The following is a 21671-nucleotide window of genomic DNA, read 5'->3' as shown; positions in this document are numbered from 1 at the left end:
TCAAACTGGCTGTTAGATCATTTGGCTTTTCAGTTCTGCCAAGCCAGCTGTTCCTACCGTGCTGAATTATTAAAACTTTCTATTGGGGTATAACATACCTATAGCCAAGTTTTCACGCTTTAAGTGTGCAGCGCGATGGATTTTACGTATGTGTACACGCAGGTAACTACCGTCCAGATCAAGATATGAAATATTTCCACCACCCTTGATATCTCCGTAGTGCTTCTTCCTGGTCAGTAACCTCGTCTTCACCCCTCCCTCTGCTGACTTTGGTCCTTTCTGTCCCCTTTTGCCTGTTCCTGACCAAAGTTAATTGCTACTGATATCCAGTGCTCGCTGGGTTAGAGGAGTATTCCTGGGACACTAAAACTCAATAGCTTCTATAGCTCTGAGCCAGGGAAAGTCCTGTCTGCCTCCAGAATCTTCTGGTAGGCTTTTGATGGTCTTGAAGATGTCCATTATTGATTACCTATTATTTTGGATTATGGTTTTATCTTGTCTCTCCAGTTGGTCTTCTGTGTGCATGTCGTGTGCTCAGAGTAGCTTGTTAAGATATTAGTGTCCACAAACTTATTTGTAAGGATCAGTTGATGTCATCAGCTTGCTGTTTCTTGACGGTAGTGGGGACCTCCAGGGAGAGAGACGTTGGCCAGATAATTTGACGATGAGAAAAGAATCAGGCAAGTCTGTTTCTTCTAGGAGTCTCTCGTTTCCCCTGCTTGCCCGGGAAGGCTGTGAGGAGGAAGAGGTAAGGTTAACAGTGGAGATTGTGGGGGGCAGCTGCCTAACGAATGTGCATCTCCTTGGGACATCTGAATTGTTTCTGGTTTATGGAAATGGAACCAAATTTGGAATCCCTATTTTGTTTATACCTTTTAAAAAAATCACATTTCACAGTCTTAACAGAACTGCATTATTTTTTAAATTTGTTAACCATGTGACTACATGTGACAGGGCATTCAAAGATGAAAAAATGTGGCTTCTGACTCTCCGGTGCTAACACAGGAAAGGCATGTGTGTTGCCAAATAAGTTCACAGATGACTCTTAAAGGCTGAATTACAGCCTATATTGGGAGCAGAAAGTAGTCCCTGCCTCTGGGCTCCTGTGGGGAGGCCTGCCGGTTGGTCAGGCGTCCTAGTCAGGAAATACTCCACATAGCAGGTAACCCTTAATTTGAATCTTGAAAGATGGTGAGTAGGAGTTTTCCAGGTAGAATTACATCTTAAGCTTTCCTGCTTCCGGTTGTTCTGAATTGATACACTCACATCATGAATTGCTATTGTGGTTAATATTGTAATTAAGGCCCAATTATATTTCAAGTGTTAGTGGAATTGAGTCCACGCTTTCACTGCACTGCAAAATTTAAAGCGGTAATTTATATAGGACTATTATTATAGGATTACACTCATTTTAAAGATGACACCGTACTTACTTTTTTACACTTTGGATTAGAATTGCAAAATGTGTTAGAAAAAAAAAGGTGATGGTGCAGCAGAAGTGGAGCTACAGCGGCTGCAATCGCTGAGGGCAGGCGTGCTAATGCGAGAGCAGTTCCTGCTTTTTGAGCGTCTAACTCGGGCTAGTCGGTCGGCTTTATCTTGTCACATGTGCTTTTCACAGCAACCTCAAGAACTAGATGCTATTGTATTTAATCCCACTTAACAGATAACTGAAAATGAAGACACATGCAAAGTTCCCCATATTCGTTTTCTAGGGGTGCCTTAACAAAGTATCATAAGTGGGAGAGCTTAAAACAACAGAAATTTAACGTTGCTCACTTCTGGAGGCTAATAGTTTGAGATCAGGGTGTCAGCAGCGTTGGTTCCTCTTAAGGGCTTTGAAAGGGAATCTGTTCTGTGCTTCTCTCTTAGCTGCTGGGGACTTGCTGGCAATCTGTAGCATTCCTTGACTTACAAATGCATCACCTGCTTTACCTTCGCAAGGCGTTCTCTCTCCCTGTGTGTGTCTGTGTCCAGATTTATCCTTTTTATAAGAACACAGTCATATTGGATTAGAATCCATCATCATGACCTCGTCTTCACTTGATCATGGGCAAAGACCCTGTTTCCAAGTAAGGTTACATTCACAGGTATTGTGTTGAGGAATGCAACATCTTTTTTAGGGAATACAGTTCAACCCATAGCATTGCATAAGTTCACCCAGCTAGAAAGCAGTAGAAACAGGATTCCAACTCAAATTCATTTGACTCTGTAGCCCTAGGCTCTGACACCTCGGCCATCATGCATTAGCCCCAGTGTTCGTACCCAAGTGTATCATGTGCTTCTTAACCCAGCAGCTGGTAGACAAACATCATGATGTAGACATCTTGTCCAGACCGGATTGAGATTTGGGAATATGCCAAAGAGGAAATGTTAGTCCAGTCGTCATGATATTGGAAATTTTTGACCTCCACTGAGATATAAGTGATGTGCTACATTCTTTGTATGAGGAGCTTCTGAGCCATTGTTCAGTGACGCTAGATAGAACAGGGCAACTCAACCTTAGCACTGACGTTTGGGGCTGGATATTTCTTTATTGTGTCATGTGCATTGTAGAGTGCCTACTAGCATCCTGAGCCTCTACCTACAGTATGCCAGTAGCACCCACGCCACAGCGTGTCAATCAAAAATGTCTCCGATGGGGCTTCCCTGGTGGCGCAGTGATTGAGAATCCGCCTGCCAATGCAGGGGACACAGGTTCGTGCCCCGGTCCGGGAAGATCCCACATGCCGCGGAGCAGCTGGGCCTGTGAGCCATGCCACTGAGCCTGTGCTTCCGGAGCCTGTGCTCCGCAGCGGGAGAGGCCACAACAGTGTGAGGCCCGCTTACCGGAAAAAAAAAAAAAAAAAAAAAAAATGTCTCCGATGTTGCCAAGTGTCTCCTGGGGAGCAGTGTCACCCCTGTTTGAGAATCACTGGTTTAGAAAGGGAGGAATGGCTTTGTTGCTAAATGGTGCTGGCCTGGTACTTGCTGTGCTTTGCCTGGATTTTGTCTTTATTTGAGGTGGTTGCTGGTAGAGAATGTGAGGAAGACAAGCTATTTTTGTTGAATTTACTCAAGGCTCTGTGCTATCCATGGACATGAGAAGGAAGACGACAGGTAGGAGGGAGAGTTAAAGACTCAGAGCGCATTAAACGTGCTCTCTGAACAATGTGATTTTTTTTTTTCAAGCAAGCTAGTGGTTTTGGAATAAATTTGAGATAAAAATTTATGGTCTTTCATCTGAACACAAGGGTTTATCCACATTTCCAGAAAAATGCAAATGATTCTGATGGCAGACCAGAAATTAATGTTTTCACTCACTATTTTGGGAGATATTTGCAATTAAGATCAGGATTTTGTTTATTTATATTTTAATCTTTTGGCCACACCACACGGCGTGTGGAATCTTAGTTCCCCCACCAGGGATAGAACCCGTGCCACCTTCATTGGAAACGTGGAGTCTTAACCACTGGACTGCCAGGGCAGTCCCAAGATCAGGCTTTTAGTGGGCCTTCTATCTTAGAGAAAGGGGATAGTAAACCCTGGTCATACCTACAGTACAGTTCGTGTGGTTTTTCTGCTGATCTTTATGGAGAGAAGCCACAGCCATTCTCAGCTGGACATGGGAGCGTTCTTAGGAAATTCTGATTTAAAGTTCACTCCATCTTTCATCCTCCAGTTTATGCTGTTTTTTCCTGCTCAAGAAGATGGAGAAGTATCACTCTTCCTTTCAGAGAAATGCTTCTTTGTAGGTTGATTGACCAGGGGCATCCAGAGAACTCTGTTTCCTGAGATGTGTTGGGATATCTACACCCCAGAATGTTATCATGTCCCCACATCAGTCAGTGCACTTTCTCTCATCCCCAGCCATTAACATGGTTGCGTACACTGGTAACAGTTCACAAAACTGGAAAATGAACTCAGAGCTTTGCCGCCATGGATGCCAACTCTCAAAGATGACTGTGCCAAAGCAGTGCCCAAGCAGGTTCACAGCTCCAAGAGCCATGGTATTGGCGGCCTGGAAACCCAGCAGAATGGTTTTGCAAAAGGGAATCAGTCTGCTGTGTGGTTAATGTTCCAAAAAGGTAATGCCCAAGAGCTCCAGATGAGTCTTAATGTGCTGTTTAAGATTCAGGAAATTCAGAGAGCTGTATGTTCTGTACCACCCTGTGCTCTTAGACTGAGAACAAAAAAATGGTATTTCCATGCAGCACAAATAGACAATCATGTGGAGGAATCCATGGGTAGGAATTATTGAGCCAGCGTGTTAAAATTAAGTGAGCTGTAGGTGTTTGAAGAAATAATAAAGCCCAATACGCCAACCTTTAGACCAGGGCATGGGCTATATTAGGCTGGAATACAGTGGTCTGAATAAAAATATAATCCCTACCCGCGATCCCTTTGAAAACAGCAATGCATGTGCAGGTGTGTTTCCCCGAGCATGCAAATCCCCACGGATCCAGCCTTTCAGAAACAGGATGGAAAATTGTGTTTACCTAGCCATAGTTCTTCCGTGTCTGGTACAACTCCATTCCTAACCTCTACTTAGAAACTGTGGAAGCAAGAGTAAGTTGCCTTATAGTGAAGAGGGAGCTTGACAACAGTAAATAATGACATTTGCATGTTCAGTTTAAATGGGTCTGTTGGGCTTCCCTGGTGGCGCAGTGGTTGAGAATCCGCCTGCCAATGCAGGGGATACGGGTTCGTGCCCCGGTCCGGGAAGATCCCACATGCCGGGGAGCGGCTGGGCCCGTGAGCCATGGCCGCTGAGCCTGTGCGTCCGGAGCCTGTGCTCCTCAACGGGAGAGGCCACAACAGTGAGAGGCCCGCGTACCACAAATAAATAAATAAATAAATAAATAAATAAATAAATGGGTCTGTTCTTTGATTCTAAAGCCCTCCCCTCTCCTCCATTTTGTTAGTGTCCAGGTAATACCTCCTATGGACTCCACCGGTTCTTGTTCTTGGCCTGCGTTTATGGCTCTGGGGAGTTGCTGTGACAAGTAGGTGGGCAGTGGGTCTGTGCTGGGCTTCAGTACATGCCTAGGTGCTGCTGGTTAGCGTGACCCTAGTAGGGAGTGGGGGCCAGGCGAATTCAGAGTGCCCACAGCATCCAGCAGATAGGACAGAGCTTGAACAGGAACCAAAGCAGTTGTTGAGACAAACCACATCCAGGTTCCCTGAAGAAAGAAAACAGAGCCCTAGTGATCAGAACCCACTCCAGTTGAGATCCCAGAGCGAGGCTCTTTGCTACTCTGAACCGCATGATGGTGTCTGCTGGGTGTGCTCTGCCTGGTGCCCATGAGTGATAATCACAGCAGAAAGAGTTGAGGGCTCCACAGTAGAACACTGCTTTGATGGGCGGAATTGAATAATCCTCCAGTATCTGATGGGTCCCATGGGGCACTTCCCCAAGTGTCTGGTCTGTTGGGGAGGAGCAAGGCTGGGTCCCTGACTGCTCACCAGCTGTTCCGAAGCAGTTTCTATACTTTTCTATATCTCCCTTTTCCTGTCTTTAAAATGAGGGCAACAACAGCACCTCCCTGTTACAGTCATCATGACCAAAAAAAAAAAATTCCCTAATTTTTGTAAAGCACATAGCCCCGTGGCTATTTTATAAGTGGAGCTCACAAAAGTATGGATGATGCTTTTGAGACTTGGAGTGTCTCAAATTCTGGTTCCTTGGAACCTCCTCCCATCCACCTCCCAGCAGTCACCTTGAAAATAGCTCAAAAGGTCGTCTCTAAAGACTCTGATACACTCCAACAAACCCCCATCACCCACAGGAAAACCAGAGAATAAGAACTCACTGATCTTAATGCTTTCAGCCTTGTAACAGTGTGGACTGAGGCCTGGTACCAAAGAGAGGATTTGCTTTAAAGGATCATGGCATCTCTTGCTTAGAATGAGCTTCAAAGCCATCTGGTCAGGAGAATGAATCTCTGCTATTGGACATCAGGAGATGGTTACTCCTGGTTGAGGGTATTTCTCAGATGGAAGCATATGGGGTTTCTGGGGTCCAGAAGTGGTCCATGAGTGCTCTCTCTGAAACTTTATCAAGGTTACTTACAAGTGCATTTATGAAGGGCACTGTTCTACATGCATGGCAACACCTCATAAAGTTTGATGGCACGTCTTGTCATCCGTGTACTGTTTGGTTCCTATTTTAGTCTTTCTTTGCGGTTGCTGTCTTTTGCTTATTATTTTAAATATTTACAAAAGACGTTTTCCTCATTAAAAAAATTTTTAAACAGTACTGAACTTACGAAGTAAAAGTTGAAGCCATTGTTTCATCCCTATCCCTCCACTTTCAGTTCTCAGACCATAGTTACGTTTCTTCTAGATTGTTCCACGTGTTTGTTCCTCCTCCCTGTTTGTGTTTCTGTATTTTTTCCTTTACTTGAACAATGAGACAATTATGTACATAGCGTTCCATAACTTACCTTTTTGACTCATTGTTATATCATGTGCATCCATGCATATCAGATATAGAAATCAACATCATTCTTTTTAAAGAGCTGCATAATATTCCACAGTATGCACCCAATTTATTTAGTTATTATCTTATTGATTGACAATGAATTTATCCATAGCATTTTGCTATTATAAATCATGTTTCTTGAGCTCCATGAATCTCCCTAGTAACATACATAACACTACTTGAATCCCAACTAAGACAGCCAATTTTAAGTTCCTTTTGATTTAAAGTACCTTCTTCATTAAGATTTTGGGCTGGAGTTTTGTGGGGAAGACTCTCTATGGTGGCTGAATCTCAGATTTGGAGATTATAAACCAAGCTTCCTAGATAGACTTCTGGTTGCGTTCACGGTTACGTTATGTATTATAAATTCAAGATAAGTGAAACAAGTGTTGGGACACAGTTATATTTAACGTATAGTCATGAATGGAGCCCATCAATAACATGATTATTGGCTGACACCGTCTCCTGTAGACTCTTGGCTTCTTAAAGCCATAGCTTGGATATTTTGTTGTTTTTGTCCCATCCCTTAAACTTTGTCTTTATTCCAAGTTATTAACAGTTCCCTGCCGAGATGTAGCTATCAAAATCGCAAGATGTTCTCATTAATGGAATTATTAACCCCCTTGCAAACCAGCAAGGCATTCTCTGGCTTGGACCCAAAGCCTGGAAAACGTTGCCTGGCCTTCTCTTAATGTTGAGGTTACTGGTTTGACTGGTTGACTGCCGAATAGTGCTGATGGGTTTTTTGTTTTTTCCTTTAAAATGCAGTACCTGATAAAATGGATGGCTAGAGGAATGGATTGTTATTTGATAAAGCAAGTTTCTTAGAATATTAATGGTAGAATCTAAGTGGTGATATATAAGTGTTCACTGTAATATTCTTCAACTTTACACTTATGTTTAAAATTTTTTCGTAAGAAAATGTTGGAGGAAAAGGAATGTGGAACAAATTGGGAAATGGGAAAATCTAATCTACAGAGGACTCACTCGCAAGTCGTACAGTCAATGAATTTAATACTACATAGTGAGTTGAAGAGAGAAATCTATTTTTTTGAAAACAATTTTCATGTAATAATTATAATAGCTCTAGTAATAATGAGGAAGAAGATGTTAATATCATCCCGTAGGTTTTGTGGCATTCTTGTTTTCCCTGTAGTGTTTAATCCTAACACCAGACCTGTACACTTACAGTCAATCATCAAACCTTTTCTTAAGTCATCATCCTCCAAACTAACCTAATACCATCATCTCAGTTTTCCATGTTTGGAAACAGAGATCTAGAAATATTAAGTGATTTGCCTCCGATTTTAACACCAGACAAGGCACAGCTTGAAGTGGAACTTATATTTTCTAAACATATCTTTACTACTCCATCATGTGTTTGCTCTGATTATAAGATTCTGAAATCCAAAATCATACTCTGGTGAATTCATGGAAAGGAGAGTCATTCAGCCAAGAATATTTTGAACTACGATCAAAGCAATGATGGTGGCAGAACTCTGTCCTCGTTACCACTGAGGCCTTTAACCACTTCCTAAAAGCTTCTCCCTAGATCATCGCTTCCAGGTTGTACCCAGTACATCAGCAGAGCTAGTGTTGTCCCCAGCTTTGGGCAGCCTTATTTTGCTCCCTAATTCGTTGGTGGTTTTCTGACCGAAGATATGGTCTGGGAGAATTAGTACTTTGTGTTTACTAGGTGTGCACACTGTCATTTTATGGCTAGGTAGGTGGGAAACTATGAGTCTAAATAAATGTACTTTTCAACAGAGCAGCTGTGTTAAATGAATTGAATAGTCAGTGTATATCAGAAACAGTAGCTCCATCTTTTTGTTTCTTCTTCAGAGTGTTAGCAAGCTTGAATAGTCATGTGTTTCATTGCAGGCAGAAATAAATGAAGAGTGAATCATGTTCAAGTGAAGTCAGGAATAGAGCAGGATCATAGCCTGTGTGATGCTGTGCTCTCTGTCTCTAGGGACTGATGGAGTCATTCCTTTGGAGCGCTTTGCTGATGACTCTGATTTTCTGAGTTTGGTCCCCCAAATGGATCCATTAGCTTCACTTTCTCCTTCTGCAGTGGTTGGTGGGGATTTTGATTTTGTTCTTTTGTTTTCAATTTTTCTCTTTTTTCCCCCTCATTTTAAGTTTCTTGCCCCCCGCCAGGTGAACTATTATTTAGAGCCAGCAGGTATTTTAAACAGGTGCAATAAAACAAACCACCTTTCTTGGCTCAAAACCAATCCCCTCCCTAGAGAAAACCACTGTTGTTAGTTTATGTTACTTTCCAGGTCGTTTTCTTGACTTTCCTTAGTTCTGTATATCTGTGCATATACATACACAACAAACATTTTGTTGTATGGCATTTTAAAAGTCAAATGTGTATTTATTCTGCATCTTGACTTTCTCCATTAGTAACACATCTTCAAGAAGTGTCAGTGTCAGTGCCTACTTGTCAATTTCTTTTCTTCTCTTCCATCGGTTATCTTACGAATTCTCCTATTTATTATGCATGTGAATTTTTTCCCATGATACCAACATACGGGGCAAATAAATATACTTGTATATTTGTCTTTGTATTTGCAACACTTGTGGCCAGGCCTCAGTTTTCTGAATAAAGGTTCTCCTTAAATTATAAAAAGGAAAATCATTAGAAAACAATGAATAAAGATCCTCATTCTTATTGGTTATCAGGAAGATTAAAAAATGAAAACAGGAGTATTCACCCATTGTGTGAAAAAGAAGGATCCATAAATCCAATGTTAGCAGTGGTGTGGGAAGATAGGTTTTCTTATATTGACAAGAACACAAAAGGTGTGTCCCCTTTTCCAGGGACAATTAGAACCGCTTCCAGGGATCTGTCTTGGAGAAAGGATTTTGTGCTCATAGAGGCATGTTCACTTGTTTTTTGTTTGTTTGTTTGTTTGTACCAGTGATTCTTAACCTTTCTGGCTTGCAGAGCCCTTGACTATTTTGATGACAGCCATAGGCCACGGGACATCAGGACTGAAAATGTGTTTTGAAGTGTTATCAGCATGTGGTAATAGAGGGAACCATAAGAGTTTATCTGATGAAAAGAGACACTATCCAGTGCGCACACATACCACTCTTGACAGTATTTCAGGAGATGTGCAGCCCTTCTGGAGCCAAATCCGTAGCTCCATAAATTGGTTTTCCGTCCTCCACCAGTTTTCTACCCAAAGCTGTTGACTATAAGGGAGACTTCGAAATTAGAGAGGGTTTGAATAGAGCAAGGCAATGCATTTCCTCCGGTGCAAGAAAAAACTTCCTCCGATTTATTTATTCCACAGTCATTTAATGAGTGCCTGCTATGGGCTTGGTCCTAGGGCCAGTACCACCCAGTGGGAGAGGTCCCAGCACACTGGACCTAGAAGAGTCCATTGTAAGGGCACCTCCACCAGAATTAAACAGAAGGCCTGAGGAGCAGAGAGCTGTTTTAAAGAACAGATGTTCTAGTTCAATTGACCAAACTAATCTAAAAGATGCCTCACTGTGAAGATTACCTTTAGAACACTAGAGGGTGTGGTTTTGCTTTATAGAACTCAAAAAAGCTTTTGGGAAGCGTCCAGATTGTCTGGCATGTGTGTTCTCAGAAATGTTTTGCATAAACCTGTTTCTTAGGGAGACCCTCCTGATTTGGCAACATTTAGCTGCAAAGGGCAAAATGCAGTTTTCTGGATAAAACTGCACAACTTTTCTTTGTGCACAAGCTTTCTTGCAGGCTTCTGGTTGGGAGAAAGGGAGGGATACAGCCAACTCTATAACTGCGTTAATTTTATTTAGCTTGATTGCAAATTCATGGCATCATCATTTCCCCAGAACCTATTATGAGGTAGAAAATACAATATCAGAAATGAGGAAAGAACCATAATGGGAACTTTGGGTGAGTCAGTAACAAATAAACTGTATTTCAGGTTTCTTGTATTTCAAAACGGGAGACCTATTGCTGATTCCTCGTTGGTTTGGAATGATTTATAGCCTTTTATTTGTGGTTGAGTATTGCAGTCTATGTTGTCATGGAAATTCTATTGAATTTATAGGTCCATTTATCCAAAATGATTTTCCAGACTTTATTTCATGGTGAATCATGTGGCTGTTACTCCCAAGTACAAGCGAGTTCTAAAAAGCTTCATATTACAAAGAGCACAAACGCTGCGGTGGTTATTTTCGTGTTTTTGAAATACAAATGAGTTCCAGATGCACCTAGGCTGTCCCCTCCCCCTCCGCTGTGTCCAAGGTGTTAAAAGCATTTCAGAACCAGAAGCTTATGTACAAAACAGCTATGCAAGCAAGGAAAGGTTGTGTTTTTTGTTTGTTTGTTTGTTTGCGGTACGCGGGCCTCTCTCTGCTGTAGCCTCTCCCGTTGCGGAGCGCAGGCTCCGGACGCGCAGGCTCAGCGGCCATGGCTCACGGGCCCAGCCGCTCCGCGGCACGTGGGATCCTCCCGGACCGGGGCACGAACCCGTGTCCCCTGCATCGGCAGGCGGACTCCCAACCACTGCACCACCAGGGAAGCCCGGAAAGGTTGTTTTAATAGAAAAGAAGGTTATTACAGGAACTGCAGTAGGTGAAAGAGATCTTGAAGTTACTGATTTACAGGTAAGGGCAAGACTCTCCAATCTTTGAGCCCCATTACACAGCAGACTTGTTCCTCCTCCGTGCTAGTTCAGTAGTAGGAGAGAGAAAGGAAAACAAAGAGCTTTACCACATTCATCGACTAGACTTCGTGAGGCGGTGGGTGTAGGTGAGGTTTCTATACCTCAGCACTATTGACATTTTCGGCAAAATTATTAGTTGCTTTGGTGGGGAGTGTCCTATGCATTGTACGGTGTTTGGTGACCTCCCTGGCCTCTACCCACTAGATGCCAGTAGGTTCTGCCCCCTAGTGACACCAACCAAAAAATGTCTCCAGATATTGACAAATGTCCTCTGGGGTCCAGAAATCACCCCTCTCTGAGAACCACTGCCCTGGAAGCTTTGTGCTAGGGTCCTAGCAATAATTAATAGGTAGTTCTCACTGCTGACGGGAATTCGGATCAGGATGTTGTGTGGAGAGGATTTTTAAAGTGTAGGCTGTGCAGTCAAATGCCTGGGCTTGAGTCCTGGCTTTATTACTTCTTAGACAAGACCCACTATCTCAGCCTTAATTTCCTATTGTATAAAATGGGGAAAATACTATAATAATACCTACCCTCCAAATACCCCAAGGATTGAAGGAATTCATTCCCGTGAAGTATTGTAAGAATTGGATACGTTAAAGCCAGCCCTCTGCTGCTGCCTCTGGGCTTCATTTTGCAGTGTCTGCCTCAAGGGGAAGGGTGGAAAGAAGCAGTGCTAGGTCCGTGTAATTGTTATTTAGTCCTCGGCTGGTGTGCTTCTGCGCTCTGAGTCAGCCACCCTAACTTGCTCTATGGCACAGGTAAGATCTCCCCAGCCTATCCTCCTGCTTAGCGCAGCCTCTGTTGAATGGAATGGCTCCAGAGCAGGGAAGCAACCTCAGCCGTGCTCCATTATTACAGGAGAAGACTATATTTTGTTTATCCGAGTTTCAAAAGCACAGCTTTTTCACTCATTTTATTTCTTTATTATCGAAATATACACGAAGAGGAAAATTCACAAGTAATCAGCGTACAGCTGAACGAATTTTCAGACACTTGGAACCAGACCCCAGATCAAGAAAGAGCACTTTTTCGCCCCCTCGCCAGGGGTAACCACTCTTTTGGCTTCTTTTTTTTTTTTTTTTTTTTTTTGCGGTACGCGGGCCTCTCACTGTTGTGGCCTCTCCCGTTGCGGAGCACAGGCTCCGGACGCGCAGGCTCAGCGGCCATGGCTCACGGGCTTAGTTGCTCCGCGGCATGTGGGATCTTCCCGGACCGGGGCACGAACCCGTGTCTCCTGCATCGGCAGGCGGATTCTCAACCACTGCGCCACCAGGGAAGCCCTCTTTTGGCTTCTGAGTGCAAGAGTTTTTCCTGATTTTGTACATCATTCCAGCAGAATCACACATAATATCCTTTCTTTTTTTTTTAAAAGAACAATTTCTGGTTTATCTGTCTCAGCATGGTTTGTGAGATTCCGTATCATTACCTGCCATTGTAGTGCATTCTGCATTGGCACTACAATTGTTATTGATTAGCGTCTGGGTAGTTACCAGTTATTGGAAAGCCCATTATTGATTAGCCTCGGGGTAGCTTCCAATGTGGGCTTATTGAAAACAGCCCTTTCACTAACTTATTTGTGTTTTTCCCCTTCCTTTTTTTCCCCCCATTAACTCATTTTTAAAGACACGTGAAACAACAGGGGGCCTATGGTAAGCCGGGTGCCGTGGGAGGTGCTTTACTTGAGTTATTTTATTTAATCCTCAGTGTAGCCCAGTGACATATTTCTGACCCTCAGTTTCCTCGTGGGGCCGCTAAGACGCGGAGAGGACGACTAACTTCAACCTGCAGCTCACACAGCTATTGAATGGGAGAGCTGGAACTTACTACCCTCCTTCGTGCGTCCGTGATGAGGGAATCTAACGAACACGTAGCCAGATGCTGAACCTACCTCATTTATGTCCAGACTGATGCGGAACTGTTAAGAAGTAACTCAACAAATCATGCATAGTAAACCCCTTACTGTTGGAAGCAAGAGTCCGAACTTTTCCCTACCAAGAGACGAGTGCAAAAGTTAAATGTTTGACTAGTCAGATGAATCACCGAACCAGAAATTCCCAAAATCAACTAATAAATAGACTTATAACGGCATAAACAAGTTACACGCAGAGACTTTTAAAAGGGATCCCCAAAACCCCCTGACACCTGATGGTATAGGAGTCATAGGCCTGCTGTGCAATTTGGGTTCTGCTCCCCAAATTTGGATTCCTGCTGTATATAGTTGAAGATAATTCCATATTACAGAGCAAGGGAAATAATGAAGGACCAGTTTGGATCCCTGCTGTATATAGTTGAAGATAATTCCATATTACAGAGCAAGGGAAATAATTAAGGACCAGTGCACTCTGTGATTAATGATGCTGTATAAAGCAAACGTTTCAGAATGTTTATTTAAATGCTACCTTGCATGTAAAGATGTTGAATACCTGCTGTTCTCTGGGGCACGGTTCTTCTAAAAATATTCTTCCAGTGAAGGCTGTGTGAAGCCCACACACAGGTTTCTTTGCTACACCTTGTGGCATGACTCATTGAGATTGCTGACCGGCCCAAACAATTTATTTTCACATTTTTTTTACATATCCATTCTGGTCATGAAGAAAGTAATAAAAAATACATAATAATAAAAAGTGAGAGCTGTTGAATTTCTTCTTACTTTTCCCAAGCATGTGAGTAGTGATTCGTTATTATAGTGTTCCCATGAGGTCAGTATTACCTCTGTGTTGACAGAAGGGGACACCGTGCCTTAGAGATCACAGGTGTCTTCCGTATACAAATCAGGTCTGATGCTGTAGCCCGTGTCCTTTGGTCTTCATTTAATATAACCCAGTTGTGTTGTCTGTCAAGTTCATGGATATTTTTCTGTAAGTCACCAGAGTGTGAACTGGGGTGTAGTAGGATGTAATAGAATGTAGCCCCATTCTGCAGGGGAGAGGCTCGTTAGAAAGAGATGATTGAAGAGGATAGAGCTCAGAGCTCAGAGAAACTCAAAAAGGAACAGGGTTGCAGAACCGTTTTATAAGGTGATGCACAGACACCTGTAAATATGTCTGGGTGTGTTTTGCTTAAAATCAGTAGTGATATTTAGGCGTGTATTAGTCAGAGTTCACCAGAGAAATAGGACCAATAGGAGTTATACGAGAGAGAGAGAGACAGAGAGATAGACAAACAGAGAGGGAGGGAGATTGAGATCTTAAGGAAATGGCTTCCTCAGTTGTAGAGATGGGCAAGTATGCAATGTACAGAGCAGGCTGGAAATTCCAGCAAGAGATGATGTTGCAGACCTAAGTCTCAAGGCTGGAAACTCAGGCCGAATTTCTGTGTTGCAGTCTGGAGACAGAATTCCTTCCTCTTAGGGCACCCTCTGGCTTTCAACTGATGGCATGTGGCCGCCACGTTATGGAGGGTAATCGGCTTTACTCAGAGTCTCGTGATTTAAATAGTAGTCATATATTTTTAAAAAAATACCTTTACAGCAACACCTGGAATAATATTTGACCAAACAACCGGGCACCATAGCTAGGGCCAAGTCGACACATTAACCATCACAGGGGTTAACAAAATAATCATGACCCTTTAAAAAAGTAACTGGGAGTAAAGACTGTTCATTGATATAAAACCAAATACCCATATCATAGTTCTGAATTTAGAGTGTTTGTTCCATAATATACACAGTGTGTATTTATCATTTTTCTCCATAATTTAAGTGAATAGATTTTCTTGTGTTGGAGTGTTAAAATTTCAGACTAGAGTTGCTTGGGTGGAAAACGGTTTCAAATTCCTTGCAGATGAAAGAGAAAATAATATAATCTGAGTTTGGCAGACCCATACCTGGGTCCACTTAGCCATTTCATAGTGATTGGGGCTTATATTTGGGCCTTCCTGAACATTTTCTCCAGCAGTTTAAGTCCTTTCATTCTCTTAGTATCCTGATCTCTTCCTGCTACTCATGTTATTTATTCTTAGAGATCGCAAGAACCTCATTATAATGATTGTGGCTTTATCATTTGAACGTCCTTGCAGCTAGCTACCCAGAGCTCCCACTAATTTTATTCATTCCAAAATATGAATTAATAGTATTTACAAGAACAGCACTGTTCAAGACACAGCCTGTAAGTAGGCAGGGAGCCTTCCTGCCCTCATCAGGCTTCCTGTCTGATGGCAATGGCAGAATGAAAGAATTAGAAGAATGTGTTGTGTTGAGTGTGTGTGATCTGGCTATATAGTAGTGAAGGTACAGCATAATCTAAAAATCAAGTTAGAGTAAGAACCTATTATCTAAAACCTTAATTCTGACACCATCATTTGCAAATCGTCCAACAAGTGGAACCAGCAGATCATTAACTGTGTTGGGATTGTTACTTTGTCTTTGCTACATGTTTTTATTCTTAGGCAACTGTTTTTTGTCCACTACCGTGTTCTCAACTGGCTGACTACATGGTAGCCCCAAGAATGATCAGGAAAATACATTTTGCCTCTTCAGTTCTGTTATCTACTGCCTCTTTTTAATTCTGCTCTTGCCTTTCTAGTCACCATCTTTATTTCATCGTGTATATGTCTCACCTGTTCTTTTCCTGTAGCTTTTCCTATGTGTTCTTCCATTCTGTTAAAGATGAATGATAGTATCCTGGAAATGTCTGATGAATCTGTGGGTAGATGGCGTTTCCTCTGAGCTGTCTGCATGCCATTTCCCTAATTCATCATGAATTTTTTCTTGGGCCATGTATGGAGGGAGGGTGCGCGTTGGAGAAATATTACGAAGTTTTTCTGAGAGGAAATTAAAATGTAGAGCTTTCTAAATCACCAAAGAAAGTACTGCTGGATTTTCCACTCTTGCATTGGGATCATTTCTTCTTGGCACCATCACGACAGGGATGTGAGAGCTGACTTACACAAACAACTACCACATTAGAGAATAGGATGTCCACCTTCAGGAAAATATCCCCTCTTGCCCATTGCCTGTATTATTCTGTATTCATTTAGTGTATGCCTTACGTGACCATGAGCCATTTACTACTTTAGGCATTTTTGTGGTACATGTATCTACAACTCAACTTTGGCATTCAAAAAAAAATGTTAACCTTGTCTTATTATTGATATTTTTGTCTTCCCAAGTGCAGACTGTCTTCATTTGTCATAGTGCCTTATACATAATAGGCATTAAGCAAATTTTTTTGCCTACTGGAAGGAAGCACGGTGATTAAGGCTTTGACTAGGATCGGAACAATTAGGTTTTATCCCAAGCCCACCCTCCGTCCTAAAGAGTGTTGTAATTTTGGAAATCCTTCTTTTCTTTGGCTGTAAAATGAGGATCATGGTGGTACCTACTTCAGTGAGTATCAATGAATGAGGGTACAGTGCCTGATATACAGTAGGCACTTTATAAATATTTGAAAAATAACAACATGAATAAAAGTACAGATGGCCATCGTTTTCAGATTTGTTGATTTTTATTTATTCAGCTTAACACAGATAGTGATACAAATTGGAAACCTGGCATATATATAGTTTTAAATCAAATTGCAACTAGGACAGTTTTAAATGTAAGGGGGGAAATAGAGCAAGGCAGGAGAAAAGGGCAGCCAAGTGGGCATTTTGTTGTGACTCTGTATACATCATGCTAGGACCCTATAACACGAGAACATTGACTGCTGTCAACCCTGTTCTCACAGAACCCATCTCATCCTCCTCCCGTTACTTGATAGTGTTGTCATTCATTCGGCCATCTTCCATATGTATGATTTAGCACATGCTCCCTGGTCGGTGATGGGGTAGAATACCATTTTCCAGATGTCAGGTTATGCCACATTATACTCGATGTTATCTATCGCCTTGATCTGGCTAGAAGAATTCCTGCAGATTTTTCCATTCCAACCATTACACAAGATAAAATTAAATGATCCACCAGGCCTGTGATTCTCGTTCATGAGTTTGAAATACTTTATAGGACTGGTCCTTCAGTTGTACCCTGCTACCCGTAGTCTACCAGTGGCTTTTTTAGTTGACCTTCACGCAGTTTGTTTCTGTTGTTGGGGAGACTTACATATCTTATGGCACTCTTTGTGTTGGAGGGACATTCATTTACACCAAGTTGACCTAGTTTTCTGGGTCCTGGTTGGAATAGACGTACAGAGCCTCAAGCTGTACAGTTTTCTTGAAGAACCAAAGTGTTCTAATATCAAACATATTTGGAAAATACTGAGTTAAAATTGTTTGGTCTTTAAGTATCATTCCTCACTAAAAGAAACCAGGGCTCAGTCAAGAAATGGCCAATGCCAGGGCTGGAACAGGGGAAATACAAGATGAGGTTAGAACATCTGTGCCAGCTAATAAGGAGGTGCTAAAGAATGAAAAATGATAGGAACATGGCAAAATGACAGAGGAATCTGTTTGAAGGGTCTCCTGCTGGGCAAATTGGTGCTCTGTGAAGCCACAGTACTACAACTGTGGTCCCCTGTCCAAAAGGCACGACCTGAGTCTAATCATGAGAAGCCGTGAGACCGACCCCAATTCTACATAGTAACTGGGCTGCACACTTCAAACTACCAAATAAAGAAAAAGAAAGGCTGAGTAACTGTCCCAGGTGAAAGTTGGGGGGTCAGAGGGGTCAGTATAAAGAGACATGGCAACTGAATGCAAAGTTAGGTCCTAGATTGGATTCCTGGACCTGGAACCAAATAATGATCTATAATAAACTTTGTCTCAAAGTGAAACTTGCTAATTTTAATAATGTTACTGTGGGTATGTAAAAGAATATCCTTATTCTTAGAAATGATACACTTAAGTATGTATTGGTAAAGGGGCATATTTGCTCCCACTTAACTATTAAGTGATTCAGGGAAGATAATTGCTTGGAGGGAGAGAGGAAGAATGCAAATGGGTAAAATATAAATTGGTGTTGTGGGTAAAGAATATAAGGAACAGTTAATAGATCTCTTTATTGCCCGATTTCCCAGATCTTTTCTTCAGTTTCAGTTCACCATGTTTCTACAGGAAGAGGATTGCTCTACAGTAAGCTTGACTTCGAGTCACATTATTAGAAAGAACGCACTTTGGGGGAGGCTGAAGGAAGGCTCTGAACGTGGCACTTGAGAGCAGATACAGAAAGTAGATGGGTTTACTCGCAATATTCAGCAGCCACCCCAATCCCTTCCAAAGATGTTTTTGTAAAACAGGTTTCTAGCCTGTGTCTAAATTTGTCTCATCAACAATAACAACAAAATGATTTAATGTCCAGTGCCCTCTCGGCAAAACTCCATCTACTTATTTACTTTCATATTTAAGATATCTTTAAAAGTTAACATAATTCAGTAGACTACAACTTGAGAGAAATAGCAAGGAAAAGTGATACTTCAGACCTATGGCTGCTGTTCTCTTTATGAGACATTTCATTATGCTGATGGGTGGAGCCATGACTCAAAGACATTTTCTAAAAATGAATTTCCTCACCCAGTTGTAAATGAAAATGCTCTTGAAGAGATCTTAAAGTATTTTGTATCACACACTTATTCAGGTGATGCATTAAACAATGCCGCCCCTGCTCAAGGGCTGAAGAATAAGAAAACCTTCTGTGAACTTAGTTCATTTGAGGGCCTGGGTTTTAAAAGGAAAGTGAAGTGTAATTTTCTGAATATACATGTGCAGAGTTTCTTGGGTTAGTGGTGTTGTCCCCAAAGCAATTCACCCAGTATTAAACTATTTTAATCTGCACCTCATTGAATGGATTTTTTTCTCCGAGTAAATTCATGATGTCTGTAGCCATCGAGACATAAAGGCAACACATTTATAATAGGTTGCCAGCGTCAGTGGGAATGCACAGTCTAAGGAAAATAATTCACCATAAGAAAGAATCTTCTCCAAAAGAATCTACCCATCCTTCTCCCATCCACTTGGTTATGTAACTTTTCCTAAAAAGTGTCCTGATTTGGACTCACGAAATATACCCTACGGAGAAGATATGTCACCTTGTTCTTAACATCTTGGTTACTTCAGTCAGCAGGACTCTGTTCACCTTTGACGTGTACTTCAGCTTGTCTCTCTGACTTCCCTTTTCCCATTGGGAATTTATCATTTAGTATCACGTCTCCATACTCCATCCTGGGTGTGGTTGTTCAGAAAATAGCATCATGTCATTTGGAAAAGTGGGAAAATAGAGGTCATGCAAGAGAGCTAATGATATAGGAGATTTGATTTTCTGTAAAGAGTAGGGACCATTCTAGAAGATTCAGTGCAATCACATTCATATTAGAAATCTTAAGATGCCTGCCAAGAGTTAACGTGACAAGGATGACGATTTGTGGAGCACAGTTAAGGTCCAGGCGTAGTGCTACACACTGTACCCTGCACCTACGTGCTTTAGCCCCAAGCCCCTCCTACCAAGGGTAAGCGCTTGATTCTATACGCAAGGAATGATGCTTAGAAATTCGCTGGCTTGCCTGAGGGCTCACATGCAAGTAAGCGAAGAAGCTGGAATAGGGTCCCAGATCTTTTATTTTTATCACATATGTAGTCTCTCAAGAATACTCTGTAGGTTGTTTTTGTTCTCTGAATTGCTCAGGTATTGAGGAATGTGCAGGCATTAAAATTGTGTAATTATTTTAAGTTGATTTATCCGTGTTCTGTATTTTGAGTGAGATACCCTTGCCACATGTAAGAGAAGGTATTTAAGGTTGGGATGAGAGCGCCTGGACTTTACACTCTTCCACTGATGTTACTTTTTAACCAAGTCGGCATCAACTCTCTGAAGCACTATTTCCTCGTCTGTAACTGAGTGTAGTAATTTCTGCCCAGTCTTCACAGGGATTGCTGGATGGATTTGGTGAAATCATGAATGGGATGGCTTTTCGCAAACTGTAAAATACAAAGCATTATTATTATCATTACCATTATATTCTTTTTTGATTGACTAAAATAGTCCATTTGGACTGTTTCTCAAAGCTACTGAGAGCCCCCCTCAGATTCTCGTCATTAGAATGGGCGTTATGTATAAAGATGTGTCCATTTAAGCGTTTATAATTTTATCATAAGGACTGAATCTCACAGTCTTAGTTTCCTACTTCATGGTATTTAACTCCATTAAAATTTTGTTTCTTAATAGGGACATTTCACCATGACTTGAGTATTAGGTAATAAGAAGGTGTTGGTGTTATTTATTTTGTGTGGCCTGAAGGCATTGTAGTTATGTGGAAAGATGTGTGTTTTAGTGATACCTACTGAAGTATGTAGGGGTAAAGCGATATGATGTCTGGGGTTTGCTTGCAAATACTTTAGCAAAGAAAAAAGTACGGATAGATGAATACATTTTGGCAAAATCTTAGTATGTTGGGGAATCTGGGTCCATTGTACTACTCTCTCTACTTCTGCATAGGTTTTCCTGATGTATTTTCCTAATACATTTTTTAATTGTTCTTTTACAGATGCAGATTTTCTTTTACAATCCAGATGACTTTGACAGCTTTCAAACTGCCATTTCTGAAAACAGAATAATCGGAGCCATGGCCATATTTTTTCAAGTAAGTTAACAGTGGGCTCAAGTATTGATACTTCAACCAAAGATTTCTCTTGAGTATTTTTTTTTAATTCACCGAATTGTTCCACGTTTAATGAATGCATCTGTTTTCTAGCTCACACCTGTCTAAATGAAAGATATTTCATATTGTCTAATATGTGATTTAAAATGTAAATAAGTATGTTTAGAAACATAATGAAAATTTTTGCATGAATTATTCTGATTTTATTGCTACTTGACTGGTGCACAGATTGAAGAACACATTTATCATCTAAGTTACTTCACTGTTGAAGTGTTTTGAACAGGTTCCTACAGCATATTAAGAGACTGATGTAAAAAAAAAAAGTGGTTTTTCTTTGGAGCAACTTTAAATTTGACATTACTTACAAATAGGTTAATAAATTGCATTGGTCATTTATCTAAAGAGACCTCGTTCCCACCCCACCCCCCTGCCAGAAATCCCCATGGTAACTAAAATTTTTATTGGGACCATTTCCAAGTTAGTACATTTTCATTAAATGAAGTCCCTAGTGTGGGTTTTGGCACACAGTAGACATTTGGTAAATGCCAAATAAAATATGTATCTGTATCCAGCCATCCCTGTTTCTATGGGATAGAGACCCTGTGGTATATGGGTCTTCTCTGCACAAACAGAAGTCTTTTCTGGGCACTGTGCTGTTGGCAGTTCACTTGGGTTCTGTCTGGACCCCTTCTGCATCTAAACCGTGATTGTTTTGCCTTAGGCAATATTGAGGTCACTTGAACTTCCATTCTTAGACAGTTTCCACTTTCATAGTTACCTCTTATTTTCTGTTACTGTCCTCTTAGCACACTGTTTTTCATGTTGCTGGACCTCTACTCCTGCAGCCCTGCCATCAAACCTACCCCTGCCTCCCTCCCTGTCATGCCCACCCATGTCCAGTCCAACCAGGTTCTACTTTATAGGTCATCCTTTTTATAGAAAATATATATTTTTTTTCCAGTATGCGGGCCTCACACTGTTGTGGCCTCTCCCGTTGCGGGGCACAGG

The 21671-nt window shown here is 41.6% G+C and overlaps 1 protein-coding gene across 7 annotated transcripts in view; it reads left to right on the top strand.

Moving 5' to 3' along the window:
* PTPRG (protein tyrosine phosphatase receptor type G) overlaps window positions 1-21671 on the top strand; it is a 741743-nt gene that overhangs the window by 488036 nt on the left and 232036 nt on the right. For all 7 annotated transcript variants that reach the window (XM_059078092.2, XM_059078094.2, XM_059078091.2 and 4 more), the window contains exon 5: window positions 20550-20645. In XM_059078092.2, the coding sequence (XP_058934075.1) occupies window positions 20550-20645 (96 nt within the window). The remainder of the gene's footprint in view (window positions 1-20549; window positions 20646-21671) is intronic.

The sequence above is a fragment of the Kogia breviceps genome, chromosome 10 (genome assembly GCF_026419965.1).
Source record: "Kogia breviceps isolate mKogBre1 chromosome 10, mKogBre1 haplotype 1, whole genome shotgun sequence".
NCBI classification, from domain to species: Eukaryota; Metazoa; Chordata; class Mammalia; order Artiodactyla; family Physeteridae; genus Kogia; species Kogia breviceps.
The sequence above is the reverse complement of the archived record's forward strand: the minus strand, read 5'-3'. Positions and strand labels throughout refer to the sequence as shown.